This window comes from Thunnus maccoyii, chromosome 14 (assembly GCF_910596095.1).
Source record: "Thunnus maccoyii chromosome 14, fThuMac1.1, whole genome shotgun sequence".
NCBI classification, from domain to species: Eukaryota; Metazoa; Chordata; class Actinopteri; order Scombriformes; family Scombridae; genus Thunnus; species Thunnus maccoyii.
This window is the reverse complement of record NC_056546.1, coordinates 9434355-9461771: the sequence shown is the minus strand read 5'-3', so window position 1 is coordinate 9461771 and position 27417 is coordinate 9434355. Positions and strand designations below refer to the sequence as shown.

General features: G+C 41.0%; 2 protein-coding genes across 11 annotated transcripts in view; both read right to left on the bottom strand.

Moving 5' to 3' along the window:
• camk2g2 (calcium/calmodulin-dependent protein kinase (CaM kinase) II gamma 2) overlaps window positions 1-9598 on the bottom strand; it is a 79477-nt gene extending 69879 nt beyond the window's left edge. For all 10 annotated transcript variants that reach the window (XM_042432565.1, XM_042432569.1, XM_042432570.1 and 7 more), the window contains exons 1-2: window positions 9370-9598; window positions 7889-7983 (exon numbers count right to left, since the gene is read on the bottom strand). In XM_042432565.1, the coding sequence (XP_042288499.1) occupies window positions 7889-7983; window positions 9370-9434 (160 nt within the window). In that variant the 5' untranslated portion in view covers window positions 9435-9598. The remainder of the gene's footprint in view (window positions 1-7888; window positions 7984-9369) is intronic.
• A 12850-nt stretch (window positions 9599-22448) lies between these two features.
• On the bottom strand, window positions 22449-25965 carry si:dkey-174i8.1 (arylsulfatase I). The gene is made up of 3 exons (XM_042433992.1): window positions 25632-25965; window positions 24706-25038; window positions 22449-24607 (listed from the first exon to the last, which is right to left on the bottom strand). Exons 1-3 carry the CDS (start codon window positions 25934-25936, stop codon window positions 23521-23523), a joined length of 1725 nt encoding a protein of 574 aa, XP_042289926.1. The 5' UTR covers window positions 25937-25965; the 3' UTR covers window positions 22449-23520.
• Window positions 25966-27417: the final 1452 nt, after the last annotated feature.

Below are 27417 nucleotides of genomic sequence, written 5' to 3'. Positions count from 1 at the left end.
TGTCCTTTTTATGTCCATTCACAAAGACATCAGACAAAACACTTCACACGTGTAAAATAAAAACCAGTTACTCATTTGTTTTCAATTAATCAAGAAAATAATTGGCAGATTAACCTTTAAAATAAAAATGTAATTGATAGTCTAACTAAATCCTTTTCTCTTTCTCCTTGCAAGCGTAACAGAATAAACCAAAAACTAATACACAGTGTTATTTTCATAAAGGAACACCTACATTTTAAACAGTACAGAAGTGATATATTACATGCTCAATTGTTAATGTGGAAAATAGTAAATGTTTACATTTACTGGGAGAGGTGCAACTCTGGAACAAACAGCATATATATACACACAATCACCAGCCACTTCATTATGACCATGTGTGCAATTCAATGCAATCCAATACATCAGCTCTGCCATAAATTTTACATTTACAAAGCTTATACATTTTCAGTTTTTGTTGACATTGTCAGAAAGGTGATCATTCTACTTTGTTTATTATTGAGGTCGTAGTGGGTGTTGGTGGTGTACTGGAGTGCATTATATTGAATGGTGTTCCTAATATTTTGTCCACTCCATTTTTCTCAGCTGGAAAAATGTCATGTGCACCTCATGTTATGTTTGCTTCTTTGAAATCACATATAAAAAGAACTGGAGATTTGCACATCTATATCTTAACACACGGTTTGGGCTGGTGCACCCAGGTACCTCCAACCAAAAGTTGGAACGCAGACATATTCTTCCAATGTATACAGCCAGTAAAACCCTAATGATCTTAACTGGTTTTAAACTGGTTTAAGCACGCTGCACTTCTGGCCACACCCCAGTCAGTGATGTCAAAGACGAAATACCCGTTTTGACATCATGATTTTCATAAGAATTTCAGCCCTATTAGAGACAATGTTGAAAGCATTTATTACCCACATACATTTTTCATTTCTTTTCTTTTTTTGACCATTTTCTTAACATTAACTATAAAACTGCACTGCAACATCATCAGTGGATGCAGTTAAAGCAGAAGATTGGTGATGACAGGGATACTCATAAATGGAAAGCGGTAGACGAACGCTGAGTGGGCAAAAGCAAATGCTGACTTCCTCATATACATGGAGATATGCAAGGTTTGACTTTTACACAATGAATTGTAACGGAAGAGGTACTGTAATGAACCTCCTGTCAAAAAAGAGATATGAAAAGTTCTTCTAAACTTCCTTTTATCATATTTTTAAAATCTAACCACTGACTTCTGGTTTATCTTTGCACAGAATAGATTCAAGCTTCTGCAAAAGATGTATAGGAGTCATTAGGAGTCATCACAAAGCCATTTAAAGGAGACCTCTCTATCTCCCCTTGTCATCGGAGCATGTACAAGAGCATGTGACAGCCCTCCACCACTAAACTAAAAGTAACATCAGTTTATGAACACACTTCCCTTCTTAACTTCTGCTTCCCACAATTGTTATCATGTAGTCACCGTTGCCTCAGGCTAACAATAATTGTCATTATCTACTTCTGTAAACTGATGCTAGTGTGTCATCACTGCTTATCTTGTGAACTACACTATTACACTATCAGCAGCCTTGGACTGAAGGAACATTTTCACATCTGAGTAGGTATCTATTAATAAAAGTTGCACCGACATTGTCAGAGCAGCCGGCTGCTACTGCAGACGCTGGCCAGCGAGACATCAGTTGGTCATGTCAGCTGATCCAATGAAGTGCACTGGTTTGCTATGTGAAAGCTTGCATTGGCGTCGTAGCACATCATAGTGTGTGGCAGCAATTAATGAAAAATATAAGCTGTGTGGCAGAAAAACTGCTGTTTTACCATTAGTGAGTTCTGTGACATTTTGACCTACTCTATGGGCATGTGTGTAACTATTTAGTTGTTACTCAGAGATATGTTGTAACTTACCTCTGTGGTGCAACCACTTTCTGATCTGTGCAGCTCTTTTGTAATTTACCACTGTATAGCCTTACACTATATTTAGTGAGTGATAGGTCAATTGTGGTTCAGGATCTTCCACTAATCGGAAGATCGGCAGGTCGATCCCCGGCTTGCCCAGTCCGCATGTCGAAGTGTCCTTGGGCAAGATGCTGAACCCTAAATTGCTCCTGAAGGCTGTGCCATCCGTGTGTTCAGTGTGTGTGTGTGAATGACACCAACTCCTCCTGATGAGCAGCCTCTGCCATCAACTTATGAATGTGTGTGTCAATGGATGACTGTGGCACGTAGTGTAAAGCGCTTCGAGCGGTCGGAAGACTAGATATCATGATAATGGTGATGCACGGGTGATATGCTGCCCCCTATTTGTTTGGATCGGGTGGCCAACTCTTACACATTAAACCTTTAAAAATGTCAGAAAATGGTGAAAAATGTCGATCACTGTTTCTCAAAGCTCAAGATGACATCCTCAAATGTCTTGCTTTGTCCCAGCAAACAGCTCACAACCCAAAAGATATTCATTTTACTGTCATAGAAGACTAAATAAACCCGAAAATATTCACATTTGAGAAGCTGGAATCAGATGATTTTTACATTTTTTTCCTAAAAAATGTCTCAAAATGATTAACCAATTAATTGACTAATCGTTGCAGCTTTGTATTAATGTTCTGTTTTCAATTTTGATTATTATCCAATTTAACTGAACTCATAGATTGATAGATCAATTAATCAATTCTTTAGCCAAAACACTAATCTATCATTTAAGTTTTGCTTATCATGATGCAAAACTTTATTAAGATGTGTGTAGCTGTGGTAGTTTTCTGCACAACTGTAAATCAATAGATTAGTCTTAATGTTTCTCTGCCCTTTTTTGTTTACTTAAGCGTAATCAGACTCTATAACCCTTCAATATTCATCTTCTTTTTTCCACAATTTATAAACTGCACTGACTTTAGGTTTTAAAGATAAAATACTATGAACGTTCATTAATGAGAAAATGTCACCAAACAGAAAATATGACTCAATGACATTCAAATTACAACAGCCGCTGAATCTAACGTGTCCTTAATGTGTGTCTGTGTCAATGTACACGTGTGTGAAAGTCAGTGGATGCGACAGACCACGTGTGCATGTGTGTGTATCCGTCTGAGCGACGGTGCGCATGCATGCGACACAACACGACCCAGCCATAATCACTGACCTCACTGTCAGCCGATGTGCCCTCCCTGAACCATGGAGAGTAGGGCTTAATCCTGTCCACACACACACACACACACACACACACACACACACACACACACACACACACATACACACACACAAATGCACGTACACTTCATAAGTACAAACAATACTCCAAAGTTCCCCAGACATCAAACCACCAAAGCCGATATACTGTATGTTCAGTGTTTGCAAACAGGAACAGGGAAAACAGAGGCAGAGATCAGACTAAACATGTACAATATGTGCGGATTTGTTAACTTACTCACACGCTGCTTAACAGCTGTACGACGTGACAAAGAGGGTCTGGACCTCCTGCTGCTGCAGTACAGCGAGTAGCAGGACTGCGCTTGTGCTGGGGCACCTCTCTATCACTTATCACATTGTACTTAAAGTAATTGCTGAGATGTAGGAACACAAAAACATCACTACAATAACAGAATTACTGCTGGTTCCAGAAGTGTTTTTCCCCCATTCTGTAGTGCCAATTCAACTTTTTCTTTAAACAATATCCTCAATATTACTTAACATAGAAACTCTGGACTCTCCCAGATAATGTAACAACCTATAGGTTTATATTATGACCACAAGTTTCAATTCATTTCAACTTCCTTTCTGAGAAATCATGTTTTGTCTGAGATGTTGGCAGGGCGAATGGCTAAGAATACTACAATACCCATGAGCCTCAGCCTCTGTTGCTATGGAGAAGCCTGTCAGAGACCCAGAAATTAAAAGTGAACTGATTTACTCTGTAGATTAGTAAACAAAATCAGTTTTCTCAACACCATAATCTTTAGATTCCACCCACCATTAGCGCCACATGTGACCGAATTTTACGCTCGGTGATTGGCTGTTTCTTGCTGAAATGCAGATCAGGAGCTGACATTAACTTCATCTTCTGTACTGATGATTTAACCGAGAGAGTTTCATGTCGATCCGAGACGTAGATGTTCTCAAACTGTGAGTCACGTAAGGTTGTCTATAGGAAAAATGAACGGGATTTTTACTTCCAGAACCAGGGGTACCAACTAAATCACTCACCACTGCACAGCTGGTCAGACACTGGGCTGAAGTTAAACTGTTTAATAGACAGTTTAATCATTTTATCGTATGCTTAGCTCTGTGACACAAATGTAATGGAGTCAAATACTGTGGACTGAGGAAAACTGTTGATGCAATCAGTTGATTCGTTTGCAAGGTCAAAGAAAATCTGTGTGCAGAGTTTTCACATATTGTTCAACCTCTGTGAACTTTGGCAAGCATATATGCACCACTGACCAACCGTCTCGACAGTACGTGAGAGAGCAGTTGATACAAATACATCTCTTGAATAAAACAACTTAACTTATTGTGCGCTTGGTGACCGAGCTAGCTAGTAGTCAGCAAGTAGTCATCAAGCTTCCAGCTATCACATCAAAAAGCATAGATGAATTAGCCATGATGGTGCGTTACCAGATCTTTAATTTACATGGTGAGTACAGTATCACTGTAACCAGTAGAAATGATGAAAAATAATGAAAAAGTTGTAAGAAACCAGAATTATCCTTTTAACACAAGGGTGTCCATGTCGCTGGCTCTTTTCTCTCCACCTTTTAAGTTTTATAGGCATGGTGTGTGTGCGTGTGTGTGTGTGTGTGTGTGTGGTGTTAAAGGAAGGAGAACATGCTTCTTGTGTTTGTGAGGAACACATTGACAGTGCCAGCACATTTCAGCTCCTGTTATGGGCACTGCGCACTAGAGGAGAGTCGAATGTGTGTGTGTGTGTGTGTGTGTGTACTTGGGTCTCACAATGTGAAACTGTATACAGACAGTTTTGTCTTGTACGTATGTAGTTAAGTGTGAGAACCGTTAAATAGGTGAGAGAAAAATGTGTGCAAATGTGTTTGCGCTACAAGTGAGAAAAGAGCATTCGTCTGCGTATGTGTGTGTGATCAATGCGACCACGACCCACAGACACACACGTCTCTCTGTCAGACAGCCTATGGGATGAAGAGTTTCACCCCTGCTGTTGCCGGGTTACTGGCTCCGGACCGCTGCCAGCACAGCCCTCCACACAATGCACACACACACACACACACACTAGATCAAATCGCCTAGTGAGAAGGGGTTTTTAAGATCTTTCTTCAAATCAATCTTTTGTTTAGAGAGAAGGGAAGGAGGGGAGAAAACAACATTAAAAGGAAGAGAAAATGACATGGGTGGGGGTATTTGAGATGGGAGATACAGACAGAGCAATTCAGCCTGCGTCCCCCGGGAGAGAGCAGCCCAATCAGTCCAGAACTGGCCCTGATCTGCAGTTCACATCATCACTCAACCTTTGGTGGCCTGGTCTGACGCTTGCTCGGACAAACACGCAAGCACACAAGGACTCTGCAAAAACGCTCACACACACCAAGACAAGAAGGGATACAGTGATGGATCGATGGGATGCATGTGCAAATACAAACACATGTGACAAACAAAACAATCAACAGACCAAAAATGCTCGGATTCAGCAACATAATGCTTTGACACACACGCAGTGTAACAGGCAGACTAATGACAATGACAACAAATCTGCCACAAATACTGAAGCATTTCAACGTGTGTGACGATAATGAGAACAAACACATACAGGCTGACAATAACTGGAAACTTTCTGCCTCTGAACTGACCACAATGACTTAAAGGTGAAGTCTGGTTTAGTACAAGTTTGGTCTTGTTTTCGTAGCTGCAATATGGGAACTAAAAAGATATCTGATGTGTAAAGTCTAGCTAAAAATGAATTCTGTTCAGAACATCAGACTAGTAACCATTAGCGCTTAATTTGGAGGTAAAATTGGGAGTGCAACTGAAATGACATGCTGACGTTAAGCAGGTGTGACACCTACCATGTAAGCACGTTAGCATGCTTACATTTGCTAATTAGCAGTAAACACAAAGTGCAGGTGAGAATGATGGGAATGTTGTTAGTTTTTCAGCTGTTTGGTCATAAACTGAAGTATTGGACAAATTGAAATATTTCATGTCCAATACATCAAACAGTTCACTCAGAAGCTAAAATGTGAACCTCATGGTAGCACTAGAGGAAAAGTCAGAGGATCACCAAAGTCATTAGGATTCATCCTCTGGGGACCATGAAAAACAAATTCATGGCAACTCATCCACTAGTTGTTCAATAATAGTAGTTAATTCTGGACCAACCAAGGAAAAGCAGATGCTCTGTTGCTCTGTGACTGGAATGTAATGATAAAACATGAGAGGAACGAACATGGGGCATGTGCACGCACACACACACAACGACGACAGGTCCGGTACCAGGAAGTCGATTTGTAAACTGCGACGGACATTTACAACAGATAGTTTGGCTAATGATTTTACTGGTGGCCTTTGTTTGCTCTCCAGAATAAGTCTGGCTGGTCTGGGAGTTTGTTGTTTGTTTCATCTGATAGATTGACTGCTCATGTTTCTTGTCCTGTCTGCCTGTTCAGTGATACTGAAGCATTCTCAGATCTCAACCATCACTATGGTGAGTATGTTATCATGACCAATAGAAATAATTAAAACAATGATTATTAAAATAAGACCGAAGTTGTAAACCAGAATCCTTTCAGTCTCATAGACTTAAGAGTTGAGGGTATTTTAGGCAAAGGGTCAAGCCGGTGCACATATGGCATTTGAGAGAGACCCACAGTAACCATAACAAACCAAAAATGGTTGCAGACAACTGCCAAAGCTCGCTGAACCTCACTGTGCAACTTAAACCGCAGCAGTCCAGCTCTGCCAAGTCCTACAGCTTTTCAGGAATCTCCACTGACAAGGAGAGGACAGAGAGCCCGGCTCTCTGCTCTTAAGGAAATAAACTAACAAGCCTGCAGCTGAAAGAACTTTACCGAGCAGTTACTGTTGTCAGCTTTCAGTTTGCATAAATTCATGTTGCTCCTTGACTGTGACACTGAGCCACACAATGGATAACATGGGTGACAAAAAATTGACTCACATAAGAATCTGATTCTGATCTCCCACGATTCTGAATCGATTCACAAATGTCAAAAATCAATTTTCTAAACGTTAGTTGATGTTGACGGAAAGAAAAGCAGAACTCAACAAGGGCAGCGCGGCACCAGGACGGTCCACAGCACACATATGTGTTATCTTGTAGTTCATCTTAACAAAAGGCAGCGGAGCAGAGCGGCAAACTCCAGCAGTAACAGACGAGACCGGCTGAACAACACACGCTGCAGCATTAAACAACTTAAACCAACTCGGAGGTGAAGAAAATAACTCAATGCTCAGTCTGTTTCACCTCAGAAACCCTGCACCTGCTCGGCATGTTGGACAACGATGTCTTTCCCCGGAGCTGACAGTGCTGCAGCGAGGCTGCTCTCCACTGCTGGAGACATGACGTTAATAATAACACAGCGGAGCACTCCACCTCCCCCTCATTTTGTTGTTCTCATACAGGCAGGAGACTGTGAGATGCTTTCAAATGAATTCATTCATTAATTAATGCAGTTTTTTAAAAAATAAAAAGGCTGCAGACCATTTATCTTATCTGCCAGTTATGTTTCATATTGTATTTCAGTGAACTAAGGACACCAGTGAATGGTTCAGCAAACAGTATAGTGGAGCGAGAGACTGAAAAAATTGATAATTAATTCTGAAAAGTATCAGACACCAAGAATCAGAATCCGATTTAGTCGTGAGATTCCCAGAGATTCACACCTCTGATATCCACTCCACTTACCTCTGGCTGAGAGCTTTTTGGTGTTGATAATTTTAGCAGCATACTCCTGGCCGGTGGACTTCTTGACGCATCGCCGAACAACGGAGAAGGCACCCCTGGAGCAGGAAAAAAAAAGAGATGTATCTGTGAAACCGCTAACAAAACTCTCCATTAAATGCGTGTGTCACAGGTAGAGCTGCAATGATTAGTCGATCGACAGAAAACTAATGGGCAACAATTTTGATAGTTGATAAATCGTTGGTATTGTATTGTTGGTAGGTATTTTTTTAAAGAACATTTCTCTGGTTCCAGCTTCTTAAATGTGATTATTTCCTGGTTTCTTTGGCCCTCTGTGATAGTAAACTGAACATCTTTGGGTTGCTGACTGTTGGTCAGGACAAAACGAGACATTTTAGGTTGCATCTTGGCCTTTGTGAGACTGCGATTGACATTTTTCACCATTTTCTGACATTTTGTAGACCAAACAACCGATCGATTAATCGATAACGAAAGAAATCGACACAGGGGGAAGTGCACGGCTGTGCGCTGAACTCGTCACACACTAAGGGCATGCAGGAATCACATACACCTAAAGAGAGGGGAGAAAGGAAGTCACATACATAATTAAAACTGTCTGATATTCTGTGGGTGAGATGTGAGAGGAGGTCCTGGTTACTAGTGCGTGACAGGGGAGGGAGAGGGGCTTGCTCTATTGTGAAAGGACCCAGTCATTAGCGCACAGGAAGAAATGTGAGGAGGGCTACAGGAGAATGAAGACACTGAAGAGGTAGAATTAACTGTGCCTTGTGCATTTTGCACAGACGCCTCCTTTAAACTCTGTATTTGGAAGGTCGAGCAGCTCTTATTGGCTGCACGCAAAGATTAAATGTTACAGAGTGGCTCTGTCGCCAGGATATTCATCGCAAACCGAGGTGTCCTTTCACTCCTGCATGCAGCAGCATGTGTGAAAATGTGCAACCGCCTCAGTCTTGTTTGCAGCACAGCCTTCTCTCGCTCTCTCTTTTTTTTTTGGCTTGACATATACAGTACAGTACCCCTGCAGTCTGCTTACAAATGCACAAAAAACACAGCTGAACGGTTGATGCAAAACGAGTTTTCTGCAGATATATTGACAAACAAGTAGCTCCTGTACGCGGATGTTTCACACCTCTTGCGTTACAAGGTAATAATGGTGCGATACACCTTTAAATACGCGCGCACAGGATTAAATACAAGCCGTAGCGCTAACATGAACCTGCCCACAGCTTACTGTTGCTTAGGGAGGTTGTCTACCCTTCCCTGTTTTTTGACAGCCCCTCTCCTGCCTTGTCAACACTGAAGTAAACGCGCACAATGGCAACAGCAGCAGCAGCAGCAGAGGAGAGACAAGCGTGCAAACGCACGCACACACACACACACACACACACACACACGCACGCACAAGCACGCACGCACAGACTGAATGCAACAAGACAACAGCAGTGGTGCTGACGGTCGCTTACTTTCCGAGTTCCTCGTACAGCTGATATTCATCTGTGAATCGGGTCGAGGTTACAATTGTAGCCATGTTGACTGAAGTGACCGGGGAGAGGGGGGGATATAGCCTCGCGCTTCAGTGACCGCCTCGCGCAGGTTTCGGGAGGAGAACTCGTGAAGGCAGAGAGGGGGAAGACAAGCGGACAGACTCGAGCTCAGAGAGAGGAGCAGGAGAGTGGGAGGAGAGAGGGGAGAGAGCTGTAGTAGCGAAGATCCTCTATCAGGGAGATGAGTCACTCTGTGCTTCAAAAGGAAAATGAAAACTGGTTCGCAAAGGTGGGCGTTAACATCTAAAAACAAGAAGGCCTAAAAACCTTTCTATTCAGGAAGGCTTTTTCATCTTAACTCATTATTATTATTTTATTTATGTTGTTCAGTACTATGCCAACCTGGTGTTATGTTTTGTGGCTATACCATTTTCTATTTAATCCTTTATTTTCATCATGTCAGTTCTTCAGATTAATTTTAAAGGCTGCAATTTTGCAACTTCAAAGGACACATTTAAAGATTTTTAAAGACATGTTTAAATGCTCTGCTTTTAAAAATAATTACTGCCTGATTTTCTGTTATTTTTATATTGTTATGATGTAGGATGTACATATAAATGAACATCGATTAGATTCAAGCCCTTGCCATATGAGTACACACAATGCTAATTAAGCCTATCGCTGCCAGATAAATCTCTGTGTTTCACAGTATACAGAGTTTTTAATCTGGTGTCAGGTTTGACATTCCCACGCTGGCCGGATGAATGCACACTGCTCATGCAATATGGGCAGAGCATGTGCACTAGAGACTTCCGCCAGCTGAGTCATCTACTTTCTGGTTAGCACTCTCGCTCTCTCTCTCTCTTGTGGCTCGTCTAGACTTTCAAAATGTTATCGGACTGAATGGCTCAAATTCTGATAGTAAAACAAGTCATTTCGCAGGGGTTGTGACACTCAAAAACAATTTATCCACCGTTTTACAGCCACAACAACAGAGTTGGCTACGGCGGAGTCTATGTAGTGGTTTTGTAATTACTCTTACTGCCAGAAGGGGGAGACAAAAGTCCTGCACTCCAGCTTTAAAAATGGTCAAAGTTCCAAAACTTGAGGTGATCGTATGTAAAAATACTCCCCGCAAGTCAAAAGCTGCAGGGCCTGAACCTGCTCTGAACACTTCTTTTGCAAAGTTACCGCTACCTCCTCCTTGTGATAACGTCAGATTGTTCAAGCATGCCCACAAACAGTTGTCCGTTCTGTAGCCTTTGTTGCTAAGGTTGTTCACGTTGTCCACTCGAATATTTTGGATCCGATTTAGGCTCGGACGTATTTGAGAAGTTTCTATTTTGAGTAGGGAACGAAAAAAATAAATGAAATCCCACCCAGCTACTATTGCTTGTTTACGCAGCCTCTGGAACGGCAGGAAGTTTCCTGAGGGGCAGCTTCCTGGAGGCTAATCAGAACAGAGTGGGCTCATTGGGAGGGGGGCCATAAAGAGACAGGAGCTAAAGCAGCATGTTTCAGACAGAGGCTGAATCAAGCAGCAACTACCACGGCTTGAAGCTGAAGTCATCGCGGAAATACCTTAAAGCGCAATGTTGCTAAAGACAGCTAGCTGCCGGCTCCAACTGACTTCGATTCAGAGAGTGTCAACTTCTTTGTAGAAATGTTAAGTGAATAATCTTTTTAATCAGTTTGTCGTGTGTTTCAAGAAGTAATATACATGTACAAGTTATTCCAACTGTTGTGGCAGGACAAAGTCATTTGGCATTGGTGCGTTGTCACCAGAACATCCACCACGTCTTGCATTGATGATGTACTTTCCTGTTATTCTTCTTGTCCTTGTCACACCAGGACACATTAGCGTTTACACTACAAAAGATATTTGGTCAAATGAGTCCCAGACCACCTCGGCAAGTGGTTTGAGTGATCGGATCTCAATGTGTCTTGATGGTCATTTACACTTGTATTTAGTGCTGTCCACTTGTGATCCGATCGGCCAAGACACATTTTAAAAAACCAAGTGTATACAGGGTCACAAGGTTAGCAGCTCCAACCACGACTCATCCTGTCCACATGCCGACGTGCCCTAGAGCAAGATAGTGAACCTCCAAATTGCTCCTGATGGTCCTCATCACTCATCTTCATCACTCTCTTGTAAAATTGCTCCATAACATTAATCTTTGTGTGGCTTGTCCAGGTCAATTTTTAAGTGTGTAGTGTGTTCACTGTTGCCCCTTGTGGCTGATGGGGAAAAAAACTCATTATAACTGGCTCTCATCAACCTTACTGTGGATCAGGCTTCAAAAACACTGGATCCTACAGTTCCCATAATGCAACCCAATGGCATATTTTGTTAGATCCTGCTTGGTTAATACCCACCTATTTGAAACTCCACACTTCAAGTTTGTTACATGTGATATTGTTCCAGGCTCATCAACCTCTACACATCAGGAGTTGCAGTTGGTTTTTATTCCCCTGCTGGGAGACAGAAATCATATCAGAGTGAGACGTCTGTCTACTGTCTCCTCTTCGTCAGTAGTGATAGAGGTGGGTTGTTAGCAACGCGAGATCTTTTCTGGTGTATCTAGAGCTACAGATCCAGATTCAGTTTCAGCATCTCTTCCTTCCCATCTTTGATTCATATGCACAAAAGTAAAGCTGACATCAGAACAGCTGATGAGGGCAGCATCCTCCGAAGTCATGTTGATGTGATGCCGCAATATTTTAATATTGGCACGAAGCAATGAGCTGCATGGCCACTATATTATGATTTTGAGTCACAACACAAGGCCCATAAAAAAGGGGGGGTAGGGGGGTATTAGACGCCCCCTCAAAATGTAGCATTGGGAGACAATAATGATAATTCACTGTTTAGATTTAGTTTCAGGCTCTCTCCTAATGTAAACCATTTTATAAATCATATGCAACCACAAAAATGAATACTTCAACTAGCCCTTGCTTTCAAAACAATTCAATAGATCCCCCTTTTAAGTGTTAAGTGCTGTATTTAAGCATCTTTTCCATTTGTTGGCATAAACTTTGCCTTGCAATTTTCTGTTGGCAATGACATTGTTTCCTAAAACAGAAAATTTACAGATATATTCACTGAAATGTCACATTTTTCTGGGGCTATTTTAAGAGATCAGACGCAACATTTGTCCTTCAGTTTCCCTATAATGGCTGAGAGGTATTTACAATGGATCATAAGCTTTATACTGTTAAAATAACGCTTTGATGACCTGCTGCTGTCCTCATTTATTTCTTTACTATGTATCTATAATGTCCGGTCACTATAACATCACACTGTGTTAGCGTTACCCTTAAGGCTGTTTCCCTGTGACAGTGCGTTTGCATAAAGGCGATCACCTTCACAGCCAAATGCACATGTTGTCTTCCTCTGTGTCTTGTAACGCTGCTTGCACCCATCTACCTTTCTTTTATTTTACTCTTTCCACAATGATAATTGTCATCCTAATTCAATCACTATCATCACAACACCCCCACAGTTGTTTATCAAGACGCAATTTCACCGAGGGATCTTAAAAAAAATGCCTACAATAAATACAAATAGAGACAAAATCTGTTCAGGGAGCTGAGGCTTCGATCCAGCTCGTATGCAGTTTTAGGGATTTTTAGCAGTAAGCTGGAGCATCATTGTATAAGAGACAGGGAATTATACTGTATGTGTTATGTAATGGCCTGCTGCACTGTAAAGGTTTATCTGCGCTTTCATGAATATCTCATGAGGGGTATTAATATATCCTCTTGGCACCGTGTTTAAGTATGTATGTGTGTGTGTGTGTGTGTGTTTGTGTGTCATCACAGCTGCACACACTCCAGTAAGGTGGTAAAGTACTCATGATCATATAACATTTATTTTTGATTAAGATGATGCACTGATTAATTCACATATGATTTTAGATTAATATTTCAAAGCTCATATGGTTCCCTAGTGCCATATCATGGAAAAAAAAAACAACGTATTTTGCTTATTTTTTCTTCACTTGATTGTGCGGAGTTTGACATTAGAAGGCTGTTTTCACATTTTTCACAGTTTCTCTGTGCTCACATTAAAGCTACGTACAAGCAGGATGGTTCAATATGTGTCCAGGAGACATCTCACCACTCCTCAAACTTTTGAGAAAGAAAATATTTGTATATTCATATATTGTGGATTTTTCAATGAATATATGTAATTTTAAGAATTTTTAATAAGGTAATTGAACTTTTTTGTGGAAAACATTCTATTAAATAGAAATCATTATTCAAAATAGAGAATTATTATGTCTTTAAACAGGTCTGAAGTGGATTTTCAGGCTCCAGAACAACTATAAAAAAGGATCTTGTATTTAGATGTTTTGTCAACTATGTACAGTACTCAATAATGCAAATTTAATAGGATAATATAAATATTTGTTCTGGGCATGTTGGTCTGGAAGGAGGATGTGTGAATGCCTTCACAATTCAATACAACCGCATCATAGCGCCGCAACTAACAGTTATTTTCATTATTGATGAGTCAATCAGTTTCCCAGAGCCAAAGATGACATCTTCAGATGTCTTGTTTTGTCCAACCAACAGTCCAAAACTTAAAGATATTCAGTTTATAATGTTGTAAAATGGAGAAAAGCAGCAAATCCTCACATTTGGAAAATGCTGTAACTGGAGGGTTTTTGGTGTTTTTGCTTGAAAAATCAGTGAAACGATGAATCGATTACTGACTAATCAATTAATAGACTTATAGTTTGATCTCTCTACGTATGCTGAAGTTCAGAACTGTTAATTATATCAATACTGAACCACTATCACGGTGACTCTGTCATTGCTCACCTGTCCACTAGTCGCCCCTGATCTGTTTTTCCCACCACTGCCAATCACCTGATGATTAGCCACCTCCCTGCACAGCTGCTCTCACTTCAGTCATTAGCTCCCTGCTATTAATAGACGGCTATTCACCCCTTTTGTTTGCCAAATCATTAATGTTGCTATGTGGTGATTGTGTTCCATTCATCTCTCTCTGCTTGTCTGTGCAAGCACGTAACCTTGCCACCCTTTCTCAATAAATCGCCCATAAAACCTTCTTCCTCTGCCTGTGTGTCACGCATTTCAGTCCTGCCTCCGATGACATGCTAAAGGGCCAACAAGCATTTTCTTGTTATAGTGTGCTTTGATAGTGGAAAATCCCAGAATTATGTTTCTAGCCTTGTGCTAATAATAAAAACAGTACAATGTATTTCACATTTTCAATATGATTAAATGCATCTTTCTGCCTCTGAACTGTAAGTATATATATTGAAGTGTGTTTAGAGAACAGTGTCGGTGATTAAAGAGTGCTTACAGTGAGTACAGGAGCAGTGTGACCAGTTTCTGCCATAATTACAGGGAGCCGCTCTGATTTGAAAGCCTAATTAGCGAGGGTGCAGAGTTACCGGCGTATTAATTGTTGAATTGCTGTGTTTCTCTGCGATGAGCCTGTCAGATGAGTCTTGGACAGGCTTTGCAGTGGCAGGTTGAAAGGTGGGTGGTAACAGTGGTAACAGTGGCAGCAACCAACCTTTCAAGCTCGTGAATCCTTAAGATGAAGCAGTTTCTATACTTGCAAACCCTTCACAAGTTGTACGTGCCTGTGAGTTCTGAGCAAAGGCCTAAAAAGGGAAACTATTCAATATTACATCATAAAAATGCAAAAACTAAACAATTACACAATGTAACAGAAGGCAGGTTTGTATTGTTCTAGACTGTTTATCATCTGTCAATGTCTCATATTTATCTTTTAACCTCTTGTTTGGTGTGGTACATGCTGAGGAGGAGGAAGCAGGTTAGTTAGCGAAAAATAAGTGATACATGGGATGTAAAGTAATGTCCTCTCTTTTTTCTTGGGGATTTTGGCAACATTGGAGTACTTTTTATTACATTGAGAGTATGTGAAGTCTATTTCCAGTATTTTCAGACTAAATTTGACTACTTTTTGGCTCCGAACTCCCCCCAAATTTGTGTGGATTCACTTTTTTTATACCTGAATTTAGCTCATGTCTGTGTAGAGAGGGGTTTTGAAACAGCATTTAGACGTTGTTGTTGTTTTGTTGTTGTGAAATGGTAACGCTTTATTTAAGATTCTTTAATTTTGTAATAATTTCTCAGAAGTTTCCTGAAAATGACTAGTTCTGAGATAGTTGAATTAGTTGTGTTGAGTTCATAAGCATGTGTTGATTTCCTGTGAAAACATGCAGAAAATATAACTGAACAACTAACTGAATGAATAAGACATGAAAAATCCAAATAATTAAAAAGCAAAATTTAGAGACAGGGGTGTTGACTTTTACCCATGACTTTAGTATTTCAAAACTCCTGAGGCTGAGAGAGAGAGAAAGACAACTAAGAGAGTCAAACTATTGATAAGATTTTTCCTCTTGTGTAACTGAAACTGGCCAAATTTCATGGTAATTGGGTCACATTAGTAATAATGCAGTCTTGTCCTCCTGTTTAGATATCTCCAGCCTCATCATATGGTATTGCGTTATTTAACCTCATTAACTCCACGAGAACACCAGTATCCGCTAGTTGTTCCTCTCTTCCTTCTTGTGATTTTGTCGTAATCAAGACGTGTTTGTCTCCAGATGTTCTTTTTGGAAATCTGTCCGGACCTTTTCATGACAGAAATACTGTAGAATTGACATACTATGTGCCGTCTTCTTCAAATGTGAGGCAGGTGTTCACTGGTATTTAGTTTACAGCCCTCAACCTTTACAGGCAGTTATTTAGACAGTACAGACAGTTTTATTTTAGGAGTATAAAATGTTTCAGTTTTTACTGATGTCAAAGACCTTCTGCTCTGTTTCTGAATCACCTAAAGTGTTTCTGACACTTTCACAAGAAACTTTGGGAGGTTTCTGGCAAAACCAGAACAGTCACGCATAGTCACTGTGATTCATCAGCTCTGGCTCTTATGAGGACATCGTCATGTTGCTGCATAGCGAGACAGAATATGGCATTTAAAGTAGTATTTCAATGTATAAGAAGCCTCTAAGCACAGTGGCGGAAAGTTACTAAGTACATTTACTCAAACACTGTAATTTTGAGGTAAACTCTACGACATTTCAGAGGGAAATATTGTACTTTTTACTATACTACATTTATCTGACAGATGCTTTTCATGAAGATTTGACACAATGGATAATATAACAAGCTTTTAAAATACAACACATTGTTAAAGATGAAACCAGTGGTTTCCAGTCTTTTTGGCTTTTGACATCTTATAAAAAGCAGTGTGTAGTCGACGTCACATTTCAGATGAGTTGTTAACAGCTCCACCAAATAGTGATTTTTCCCTCTAAACTTCTCACATGGTTTCATTTCAATAAATGTTCAAATGATACAATATTTCACCAAAAATCAAAGATTAGAGAAAAAGTCCAAAAACTGAAAACAGATTTGTGTATCAGAACTTTGTTTTTTCTTCTTTCCTCTCCCATTAATCATCTCACAACCTCTCAGATTGTTTAATTGATAATGTCATATACAGTAAAATATAAGTCAAAGGGACAAAGCGAGTATTTTTACTGTAATACTTTAAATAAATTTTGTTGCTGATACTACTAATGGTACTAATGTACTTAATGTATTTAAGTCAGATTTTTTATGACTTTTACTTATAATCAAGTATTTTTACATTGCTGTATTGGCACTTTTACTTAAGTAAAGGACATGAATACTTCTTCCACCACTGTCTAAAAGCTAAACCTCCTTGCAGTGATGATACAGTAACAGCAGTGTTGTGGAGCCATTGAGGCTAAACGGGAGTGACTCATTCAGCAAGAATGTTTTCAACTTGGCTCATGGCTGCTCTACGTATCTTTGGAGAGCCTCTCCTCCCTTACGCTGACCAGTGACATCACTATACTTTTATGGTTTTGAGGTGTGTGTGTGTTCGAGGGAGTGACCACTGTCATTCCTTTGCACAACATCCAGAGGTCAAACTTTTCCATTTGCGTCTGAACTGAAATGCACAGCGCTGAGACTGTTTATTAGACGTCATTCAGTTAATCATTTTTTTCAAGTTTAAAACCACAACAGTTTTCTTGGGAACAATCTGTCATGTATAGTACATTTAGCATGGCTCTATTACCATTCTAGGTCAACTACCAAATCGTCATGTTGTCCCAAGTAAGCATTTAATAGTACATCAGTGCTACTTCAGTGCTTAATGGCCTGCAGTTTATGGTGCAAGGAATAGTGAATGTGTCCCAATTGAGTCATTGATTTCACTCTGTCTCACTGAATGAGTGTAGAAAAAGGGCTGCATTTATTTTCAAAGTGGGAAATGTGGAACAAATGGCCACATCTACAACACAGCGTCCACCAGAAGGAAAGAAAATATTATATTTAAAACAGCATCATGAGTCTGTTGTGTTTAACAACTTCACCGAAGAATCTTAAGATCGTAAGTTAGCTTTACTTTCAACTGATTATCCAACAATGGACATGACAGCTCCCTCCCACATACTGAATAGCACTGTGTTCCCGTGTGTGTGTGTATGTGTGTGTGTGTGTGTTTGTGTGACACCTCCTCTGTGATTTATATCATCTGACGGTACCTTATTTCTGCAGGCCATCACAGTATACTGGGATGTGTGGGCATCTAACGATTGTCTTCACCAGTTCCTCACATGTATGAGCCTCTGAAGGTCTCTGAGCAACATTCATACTGTTAACCCAAAGCAGTCTCATCACATTTCATCACTGGAGTCCTGTTTTGATGGCGTTAGCTTTTCTGTGTGTTTGTCCCATGCACTTATACAGGAGGTTGCCGAAGTGCCTTCAGCTTCAATGCTCCTTGGAGTGATGTCATACAAATCATGAGCTGTGTTTCTGATGAATTCTTTGAGAAAAGAAAGCCTCCAGTAGTTTGATTTCCAGTACTTTCCCATAAAGATAGAAGTCACAGAAACTGTTTGACTTTCTCCTGGTGTTTGTGAAACTGTGCTTGAATTACTTTAGCACCTCAGCAAGGAAGAGGGGTCTTTATTAAAGGAGAAATATTATGCACATTTGTAGGTCTATATTTTAATATGGGGCTCTTCTGGAATATCTTTGCATGATTTACAGTTCTCCTTATTTGTTTTATACTGGCCCTTTATGTAGCCCCTCAGTTCAGCCTCTGTCTGAAACAGGTCGTATTAGCTCCTGGCTCTTTAAGGCCCCCTTACCGAGGACTCACTTGCTTCTGATTGGCCAGCTTTTGGAAGCTGCCCCTCAGAAAACCTCTGGTGGCTGCGGAGGCTACATAAACAAACAGTAGTAGCAGGATTTCACTTCTTTTTCTTGTTCTTTAGACGAAATGTCAACTTCTCAAATACATCCATTTGTGTCGAGCCCAAATCCAATAAGAACAGTTGAGGCTGAGGGGAATGTCATTAGTTTTGCATGTATTTGGTCATAAACCAAAGCATTGGACGAATTCAAATTTTGACCTGATGATGGCTCTTAAGGAAATGTCAGGGGATCACAAACATCATCATCATCCTGAGGAAGACATGAATGCCTGAACCTAATTTCGTGCTAGCTGTTGAGACATTTTACTCTAAACCAACAATATCAACCTCATGGTGGCACTGCAGAAAAAGTCACCAAAGTCATGAGGATTCATCATCTGGGAACCATGAGTGCCCGTACCAAATTTTGTGCAAATCCATCCAGTAGATGTTGACATATTTCACTGCTGGTGTCAGTAGTTGAAAATGCAGGGGATCACCAAAGTGAGTAGTATTCATCCTCTGGGGATCATAAATGTTTGTACAAAAATTCAAGGCAATCTGTCCAATAGTTAAGATATTTCAGACTGGATAAAAGTGGTGGACTGACCAACAGATTGAACAAATACAGTACAAGTGACCGGCCCACATGGACTTTAAGACACCAGAAATAACCTTGCAGGGGTGAAACATTTGTCAGGAATTATAATCATGTTTTTACTGTGCAGGCACAGCATTGATGTGGCATAATGTAATGTGTTTGTAGGTGCCTTTGGTGTCATTGGTATGCCACATGTCAAACTACAGAACATACTACATTTATTGTTATTATAGTAGTAGCAGTAGTATTGAATAGTTACAAATACACGTACAATGTCCGAAAAGCTTTCTTTTTTTAAAGGTATACTATGCAGGATTTGTCAGTTGCTGTTTGTAAACACACATTCAAAGTTGGCCCCTCCTCCCCAGCTCAACGACACCAGAGCGAGTTGAGAGCACGAGAGAGAGAGAGAGAGAGAGAGCAGCGTGGTCGAGCGAGCTAGAGAGTGAATGAAGAGAGGGAGCGGGAGTAGCAAGAACAAAGCCATGAATCAGATAAAAAGAACATTATTTTCTGATTGTTTCACAGCAGTTATGTTCTAAAGTACAAATAAAAACACCCACACCTCCACACAACTCCGCACACCTCCGCACAACCCTGCAGGAAGGTGCTGCATTGCTGAATTTGGTGTGAATACAACCGAAGCACATGTTTCATCCTGTCCACTGTGGACTCTCTGCTCTGCGTGTGTGTGTGTGTATGTGTAGCTCAGCCCTGCCCTCGGTCAAACAGACACAGACCTGTTCTCTTTATACATCTATGACAAAGACAGAGAACAGAGGAGCGAGACGGAGACAGTGATGCAACCTGGTCGCTACGTTTTTAGAGTCCCGACCTCACACCATGAGCGCTGTTAATGGCTGGGCGCTACACACCCACTGCCCAAAGGCTGACACCCAGAAACATCCTGAACACAGCAAAATGATAAGAAAAAAAAAAGGGCAGGGTCTCTGCAGATAAATACACCACCACACACTTCTAGTGGGTCATAAGTGATGGTTGAGAGGGATTATTTTTGTTTTTTAGGAAAATCCTGCATAGTATGCCTTTAATATATGATGCACATTCAATAAGGTAAAACAGTAAAATTATAAAAATGCTTAGCTTTAATTTATTTCTTATGTTTTTACTTAATTCCTAAAGACAATTTGTGTTGATATATTATATGTGACAAATTTATTTTACTGATGTATTTGAGTATTTTCACTTTATTGTTATTATACATATTTGTGTGATATATATGCAGTGTGGCTTTTACACTAAACAAGACATTTTAATCTGATCTACAAGCACTTCAGACATGACAGCCCCTTGCAGCCCTTGGGGAACTCGCTTCCCTCCTCCACTCTTTTTATTTAACTGTACGCCACAGAGCTCTGAGCAAAACACGGCTAATACTTCTAACTCGATGTTCCAAATGAGCATGAACAAGTGAGTAGGATGATGAGCAAAATGAGAAAGAAAGGAAGACAAGGGGGTGGTTAGCTGAGGGAATAAGTAAAAAGAGCTGAGGGATAAATGGAGGGAGGTAGGGTGAGGGTGGAGTGAGGAGGAGGCGAGGGTAAAAGTTGACCAGAGGGGGAAGACATGGCGAAGAAGGACAGTTGAATATTCATTATCAGGCCACTAGGGAGAAATCTACAGCCCTGCTGCTACTGTGTGTGGGATTGCTGCTGACACAAACACCCAGAAACACGTCTACTGTACATCCACATGCAGACTCAGACACACACCTAAAGGCCGGGGTCAAGGGATAAGCTGTGCACACAGTACCTAACAAAGTTGTTCCCAATGTCTCTGGGAATTACGTTATATTCCACGATAACAAGTTGAACCTTCAGTTTTACCTTTGTACTATATTTTAGATTTCTCAAATAACTTTGGTTCAAAGTCAAGAGGTTGTGATATGTAGCACAAAAAGCTAGTGAAGCAGTGTAACTGGAACTGCGTTCTTGCGTGGTGGCGTCTGCTGTACATGAAACTACTCTCCCCAGACTGAAAACATGATTGCTGTTATTAGTCTTTGGAGCCATTTCTAAACAAACTACCATGACCGTAATCTTCATAGTGAAGGGAACATTTCATCCAGTACAGCGGAGTGACTCACTGACATGTTTTTAATAGTTTTTGGATTACAACAGTGGTCAGCGGCACAAAGGACTGAGATATATCAGGCTTTGGATACACACACAATACATGTAGGTAGTATCAATTCATTGTTGGTTTGGCACTGCACAAGGGATTTGTTGACAATAAGAAAAATATAGAAAATTGCCATCCATATCCTTTAATCATACCACATGTGCCAGATATTGTAGAAAAAACATTGGCATCAGATGTAAAAAAAAAAAACGTCACTGAACATAATCCAAGGTTTTGCAGGACCAGCCAATATTGGATTAGGGTTAGGCTTTCCACATTTAAATACATGTATGTTAACGTACACCTCACAATCTGTCATAAAGGTACAAAGTGATTTAGCGGTAACGCTTCATTTTACAGATTCATAATTTCCCTAATAGTTTCCAATGGAAGTTTCCTGGAAAGAATCATACAATTTTATACTAGTTATGGGGAATATAGGGATTTCCATAAAGTAACGCTCAGTTTAAACCCAAGTTAATGTTAATTCATTATTCACTTATTATAGAAAATATTATTCTCCATATACGTTGAATATTGTATGCTTGGCTATAGAATCATTTCACATTTTCAGGTGTGTTCAGGTGTGTGCTGTGCACTGACTAAAAGAGTCGTACTGTCAGTTACACTAGCAATTAATTTGATTTAATTTTGTGGAAGTGTACCAATTTAACTACTTTCCCTTCTATTAGTACCAAATTACATAAATGTCTTGGAATTTTTTAGGAAATAATAAAAAATCACAGACCCATAGAATAAAAAGGGTACAACTTCAAAGGTTGCACAATGATTTCCTAATGATTATATGATTGTTTATGGGCACATTTATACTTGGAGTGCAATAAATGTCCTTTGGGAGGCACACAATGAGGGCTACAAAAATTGACTTGCAAGAAAGTGCACTGTAATTTACTTCTCAAAGGTACAACCCCAGCAACAAGGTTTTAGTGATCCTAATTCTATTCTGCCTTTTTCTGAGAGTCCAACAGTTTTGGTCCGTGGCTTTCTGTAGAGATTGTGTGTAGTCATGACATGATAAGAATGATTTTTGGCATTCAGGATTTTATTCAGATAATTTCAACCTGTTTCCCAGCATTTCATAACACAGTATATGAGTTTAGAAACATTTAGAAGTTCACAATAGACTGATAATATCATCTACTGAGCCTTTGTTTAGTCATTGCAACAGGGATTTTACAATGTGTGGTGGTCAGAGGTCTTTCAAAGGCAGAGGAGCATACTATGAGCGGAAGTGAATCTGTATAACCCCTAAGAACAAAAGAACAAGGTGACATTTGACAAAAACAACCCCTGTGGGTGTCTCTGTGTCATCCTTAAAGGGTCCATTCGGATGATTAGGAGATGAGACATCGAGAGGTCACCCTGCGTGCTTTTCCTCTTCTCTTCCAATCTCTTCAGGCTTCACTTCAACATGCACGCACTCTATCTCTCTGTATTAATCAGAACATACTCATGAATACAGGCATACATGCACAGTGACACACACATTGCTCCCTACGCAGTCCAACGACGGACCAAAGTCACCCTGCTGCAGTTTGGCCGCAGGACAGTGAGTGAGTCAGCTTGCTCAGCCAGCCGCACAGCCCTGTCTGCTTTGTCTATCAGGCTGCCTGTTTATCTGCCGAGCTTCAGTATTTGATTGTGAGACTATCTTGTCTATCTGACCTGCCTGCTTGTCTGCTGGACTGTATTTGGGTTCATTTGTCTCCAACTCTATTTCCCTCTCAATTCCTCCTAATGAAGGCATCAGTATGCTTCAAATGAAGTGTTTGTCATTGGATTAGTCTGAAACCCCCTCCCCCAACACATTTTTGTATCTTTCTGAAATCAACAACATTGGAACGCTCTGGTAAACTACTGGTTAAGACGCACACCACACAACCACAATGTCCATTGATTGATTGCGGTAAAGAATCTTTGTTGGTCTCTGCTCTTTCACCGTCTAATTTATGTAGCAGTTGGCCAAGCGTGCTGAGTAAAGCCAACACCATGAATGCCTTTGAAGAGAGAGGAGTATAAACAGGAACAGGTATAAACACTTTTGCCTTCATATGACCTATTTCATTTGAAGCACACTGAATCCTTTAGTCCTATAAAAGTTGCTTGATGAGACATTTAGATGAACAGAGAGTTCCTCTGCAGGCGTGACCCCACCCTCTTAAAGAGGGCTTTTAATTTGCATACTCTGCAGTGCCTAGTCTTTGTCATCCTTTCTTTTCTGCCATTCTCTTTTCCACTATCCCGCTCTTGCCCCTCCAGGCCCATCCAGGGGCTCCATACCCCACCATGGAGCTCAGGGTAAGCCATAGGATCATCTGGTGGATTTCTGGCCATCACAGCTGTCTGGTTGTACTCTGCCAGCCTGATCAGCAGATGTTTCACTACCTCTGGACGTGCTTCTGCCATGTCGAACCTCTCATAGGGGTCAGAGGAAAGATTAAACAGCCAAACTGACTTTCCCAGTTTATTACGCCGCTTCTCGAGTCGCTGCCACCGTTCTGGACCACCTGGAAGGGCTTGTGGTGGTATCCAGTCCCCATCACCCACATTTCCTGTCAACAGCTTCCAGTCACCAGCCCTTATTGCTGCTCTTACTGCTGTGTCCCAGATCCCAAAGCCGTTGAGCACCAGTGCCATGTAATATGGCTCCCCAGGCCTCCTGGAGACTGGGTCTATGTTGAAAAGGATTTCAGTGCGAGGACAGGGTAGGCCCTCACTGATGGTCCCCCACACATCATGACCGTCTAGGCCACGCTGGGTCTGTAGGGTCCCAGCAAGCCCTAGTAATGTGGGATACCAGTCAGAAACATGGATCAGTGCCTTGCTGACTACACCCTTCCTCTTCAGGAGGGGACTGTGGACAAAGCCCACAGCCCGGATGCCTCCTTCCCAGTAGGTCCCTTTGCCACCTCTCAGCGGCCAGTTGCTCCCCCCAGAGAGTGGCTGCCCACCGTTATCAGATGAATAGATCAGTACTGAGTTTTGATAGAGCCCACTAGTCCTCAGTTCCTGGACCACTTGTCCAACCCCGTCATCCAGGCAGCTCAGCATGGCTGCGTAGTGGCGCCTGAGACGATTGCCCTGAGAATCATAGGGGTGCAGAAAATGGTCAGGTACCTGTAAGGGTGTATGGGCAGCCTGAAGGGACAGATAGAGGAAGAGTGGTGTACGGTGGTCGTGGCTCCTCAGGATCTGCTTCACTCTGGTTGGACAGAAGGAAAATAAGGAGGTTTTTAAATATGTTTGTGTTTCTGTATGCACGAATGTATTTTTTAATTTAATGTATATTATGATGCTCACCTTTCTATGTAGAGCAGAGTGGAATAGTTGCCAGTCATCTCCCATGCAGGTCTGTCTCCATCATGCAGGTCAAATCCACAAGCTTCAGCCCCATCACAGCTCTGATAGGAGAAATGATCCCCACTGCCAGTCAGTGTGCCCAGGAAACTCTGAAAGCCGCGTCCCGTGGGTAAGCAGCTTGGCCTGCAGAAGCCCAAGTGCCATTTACCCACCATGTGTGTGGCGTATCCAGCTTCAACCAGGCGCTCTGGTAAAGTGGGAATGTCAGGGGGCAGACAGAGGGGTTGACGTGGTCGGATGATTGAATGCTGGAGGCCAGTGTGAATCTGGTAGCTGGTTCCCAAAAACATAGTGTGAGAGAAGAAAAAAAAGTGTCTGGATGAGATGCAAGTAGTAACGTAATAATGGGAAATTTTACAGATGGTTAAAAGAAATATTGCACTCTTGGATACTCTCACACTGCTACGCATCATCAAGCCACGATGTTTGGTGCTTTTAAGGAATTATTTTGTGATTAGGACTGTAATTTTACTTTTTTGTTGTCGCCACTTTATCTCAACCTGCACTATTTCTGCCAGAAAACTGCTTTTAATCTGCACTGAAAATATGTCTAGGTTTGGCTGCTTTATCTACATTTGGCCAGTTATACACCGAGATCATAAAGATTCAGCATCAAACAATGGATCAGGCCCAGAAATGCAATGTGGTTTGCCAAGAGCAAATTAAACGCTACAGGTGGTACCATAATTTTATTCCTTCTCTGGCCTTGTACTGGAAGTTGCCTCAACACTGAATACACTGTTAAATATGTTAGCAAAAAGACAAAAAGCCTTTAAAGCCCATGCATAATTATATCACACGAGAACAGATGCAGTTAATGAATTATACCATCGTAATAATAATGTAATGATAAGAAAATTACTCACCGCCCTGTCATGAGTTGACTGCGAGAAGGTGAGCAGATTGGCTGGACATAATAATTTTCAAGTTTGACCCCCTCTGCTGCCAGCTGGTCCAGCACAGGAGTGTGGATATCAGAGCCATGGTAGCCAATGTCTCCGTAACCCTGGTCATCTACCATTATAAAGATAAGGTGTGGGGGCCTGGGCTCTTGCGTCTTCCCCGTGCCGACACTATCATCTGTAGACTCGAGTTCACCCAGGCAGCCGAGGCCACTGAGCACGATCACCCGAGTCACCAGGAAAAACACAGAGCAGATGCCTCCCTTCATCTCTAGCTCTGCAGCTAATATCTACTAGAGTCTGATTCTGGGTATTTTCTGTTCTGCTTAGTCTGCAGTAGATAAATCTCAAGCCGGATCACTTCTGCAGAAAAATGGGGAGATCTGTGTGTCTGAGGAGATAGTCCAGAAGTCTTATCTGTCCATTAAGTATGAGTCTTGGTCTTTTTCAAAGGCTTAGGCTCAGCCGGTGCCAGCCGCTGTGGTGGGGAGAGGAAAACTGCTGTCTCTGTGATGGGCAAAAAGTTGGCAGAGGTGCGTGTATGTGTGTGTTTGTGCATGAGAGAGAGAGACAGAGAGAGGCTCACCTTTTGCAGTACCTTGCTACATTCCTTGGTACTTTCAGGCGCCTCATAAGGCCTGGTCAACTGAAATACACATACACACACACACACACACACACACACACACACACACACACACACACACACACACACACACACACGCACACACTTGCAGACAGAAATATATAGTGTCTATACTGACGGTAAAGACAGACACTATGTACTAAACTCCCCCATCTTCCTGTAAATCTTGGACACCTCAGCACTAGAAAATCTAACTGTAGAAAGCCAAGCTCAAAATTGTCAACATTTGGTCATGAGGTAAAAAAAATAAACTCAATACATACTGTAGTTTGTCTTCATTTTCTAGGCCAAAGGGGAGTAGACAAAAAATGTCAGAATGTGATTCATCAAAGGCAAAACAATGACAAAACAATGGATTTTAGCCTTGAGTTTGCTGTTTTGGGAAATACACAGATTTGTTTTTATTGAGTTAGATGAGAAGATTGTTACAGCTGTAAGATCTGTCCATTAAATAGGTTCAATATAACAAAATCCACCTCTAAAGTTGGTGAATTACATGTTATATCTTGTTTTTTTAAATTGGTACATCCCCTGGATTCTCCTTTGTTTTTTTTTTTTGTATGGAGACTGAGAAAATAAGTTTTCAGGTCCTTTAAAAGGTTGGTTGACCAAATTAAGAAAAAACATATTTTGTCAATTACCCTTAGTGTTGTGTAGCCATGCAGGGGGGTCGCACATGACCAGAGGCAAAAAGTGGAGTGACATTTTGACTTGCCAAACACAGATGTAACTAATATCATTACCTGCTGCACTGCATTACAGTAATTGCTGGATTACAACAATCATTCAAGTTATCATTTCCACCTGTTCTATTTAAGGTCAAAATGTCTGCTGTGAAAAAGGTTCATGAATCTGATGAATTTGGGAATGATAAAGAAACAAGACTGCTTTGATCAAGATTTTGACATAAAAGTAAAGAAAAACAGGTGCTGCTCATCAGTCAAATCAAAAGTGAAGAAACTTTTGTGTGTATAAACTGTGACAGCTTTGGAAAAGTATAAAACTTTCATTTTTCATTGGCACATCAGAATGAGAAACATACTGAATAAGTTATTTCAGTAAAGTTTGACGTGGATTGTTTTGTTTGCTTTCAAAGCAGGGCTT

Bases quoted from the DNA above. Each gene is read 5' to 3' on its own strand.
- si:dkey-174i8.1 (XM_042433992.1), bottom strand. From the start codon at position 25,936: ATGAAGGGAGGCATCTGCTCTGTGTTTTTCCTGGTGACTCGGGTGATC. The intron at 25,039-25,631 runs GTGAGTAATTTT...TTTGGGAACCAG, and splicing joins AGTCAACTCATGACAGGGCG to CTACCAGATTCACACTGGCC. The intron at 24,608-24,705 runs GTGAGCATCATA...CTGTCCAACCAG, and splicing joins ACTCTGCTCTACATAGAAAG to AGTGAAGCAGATCCTGAGGA.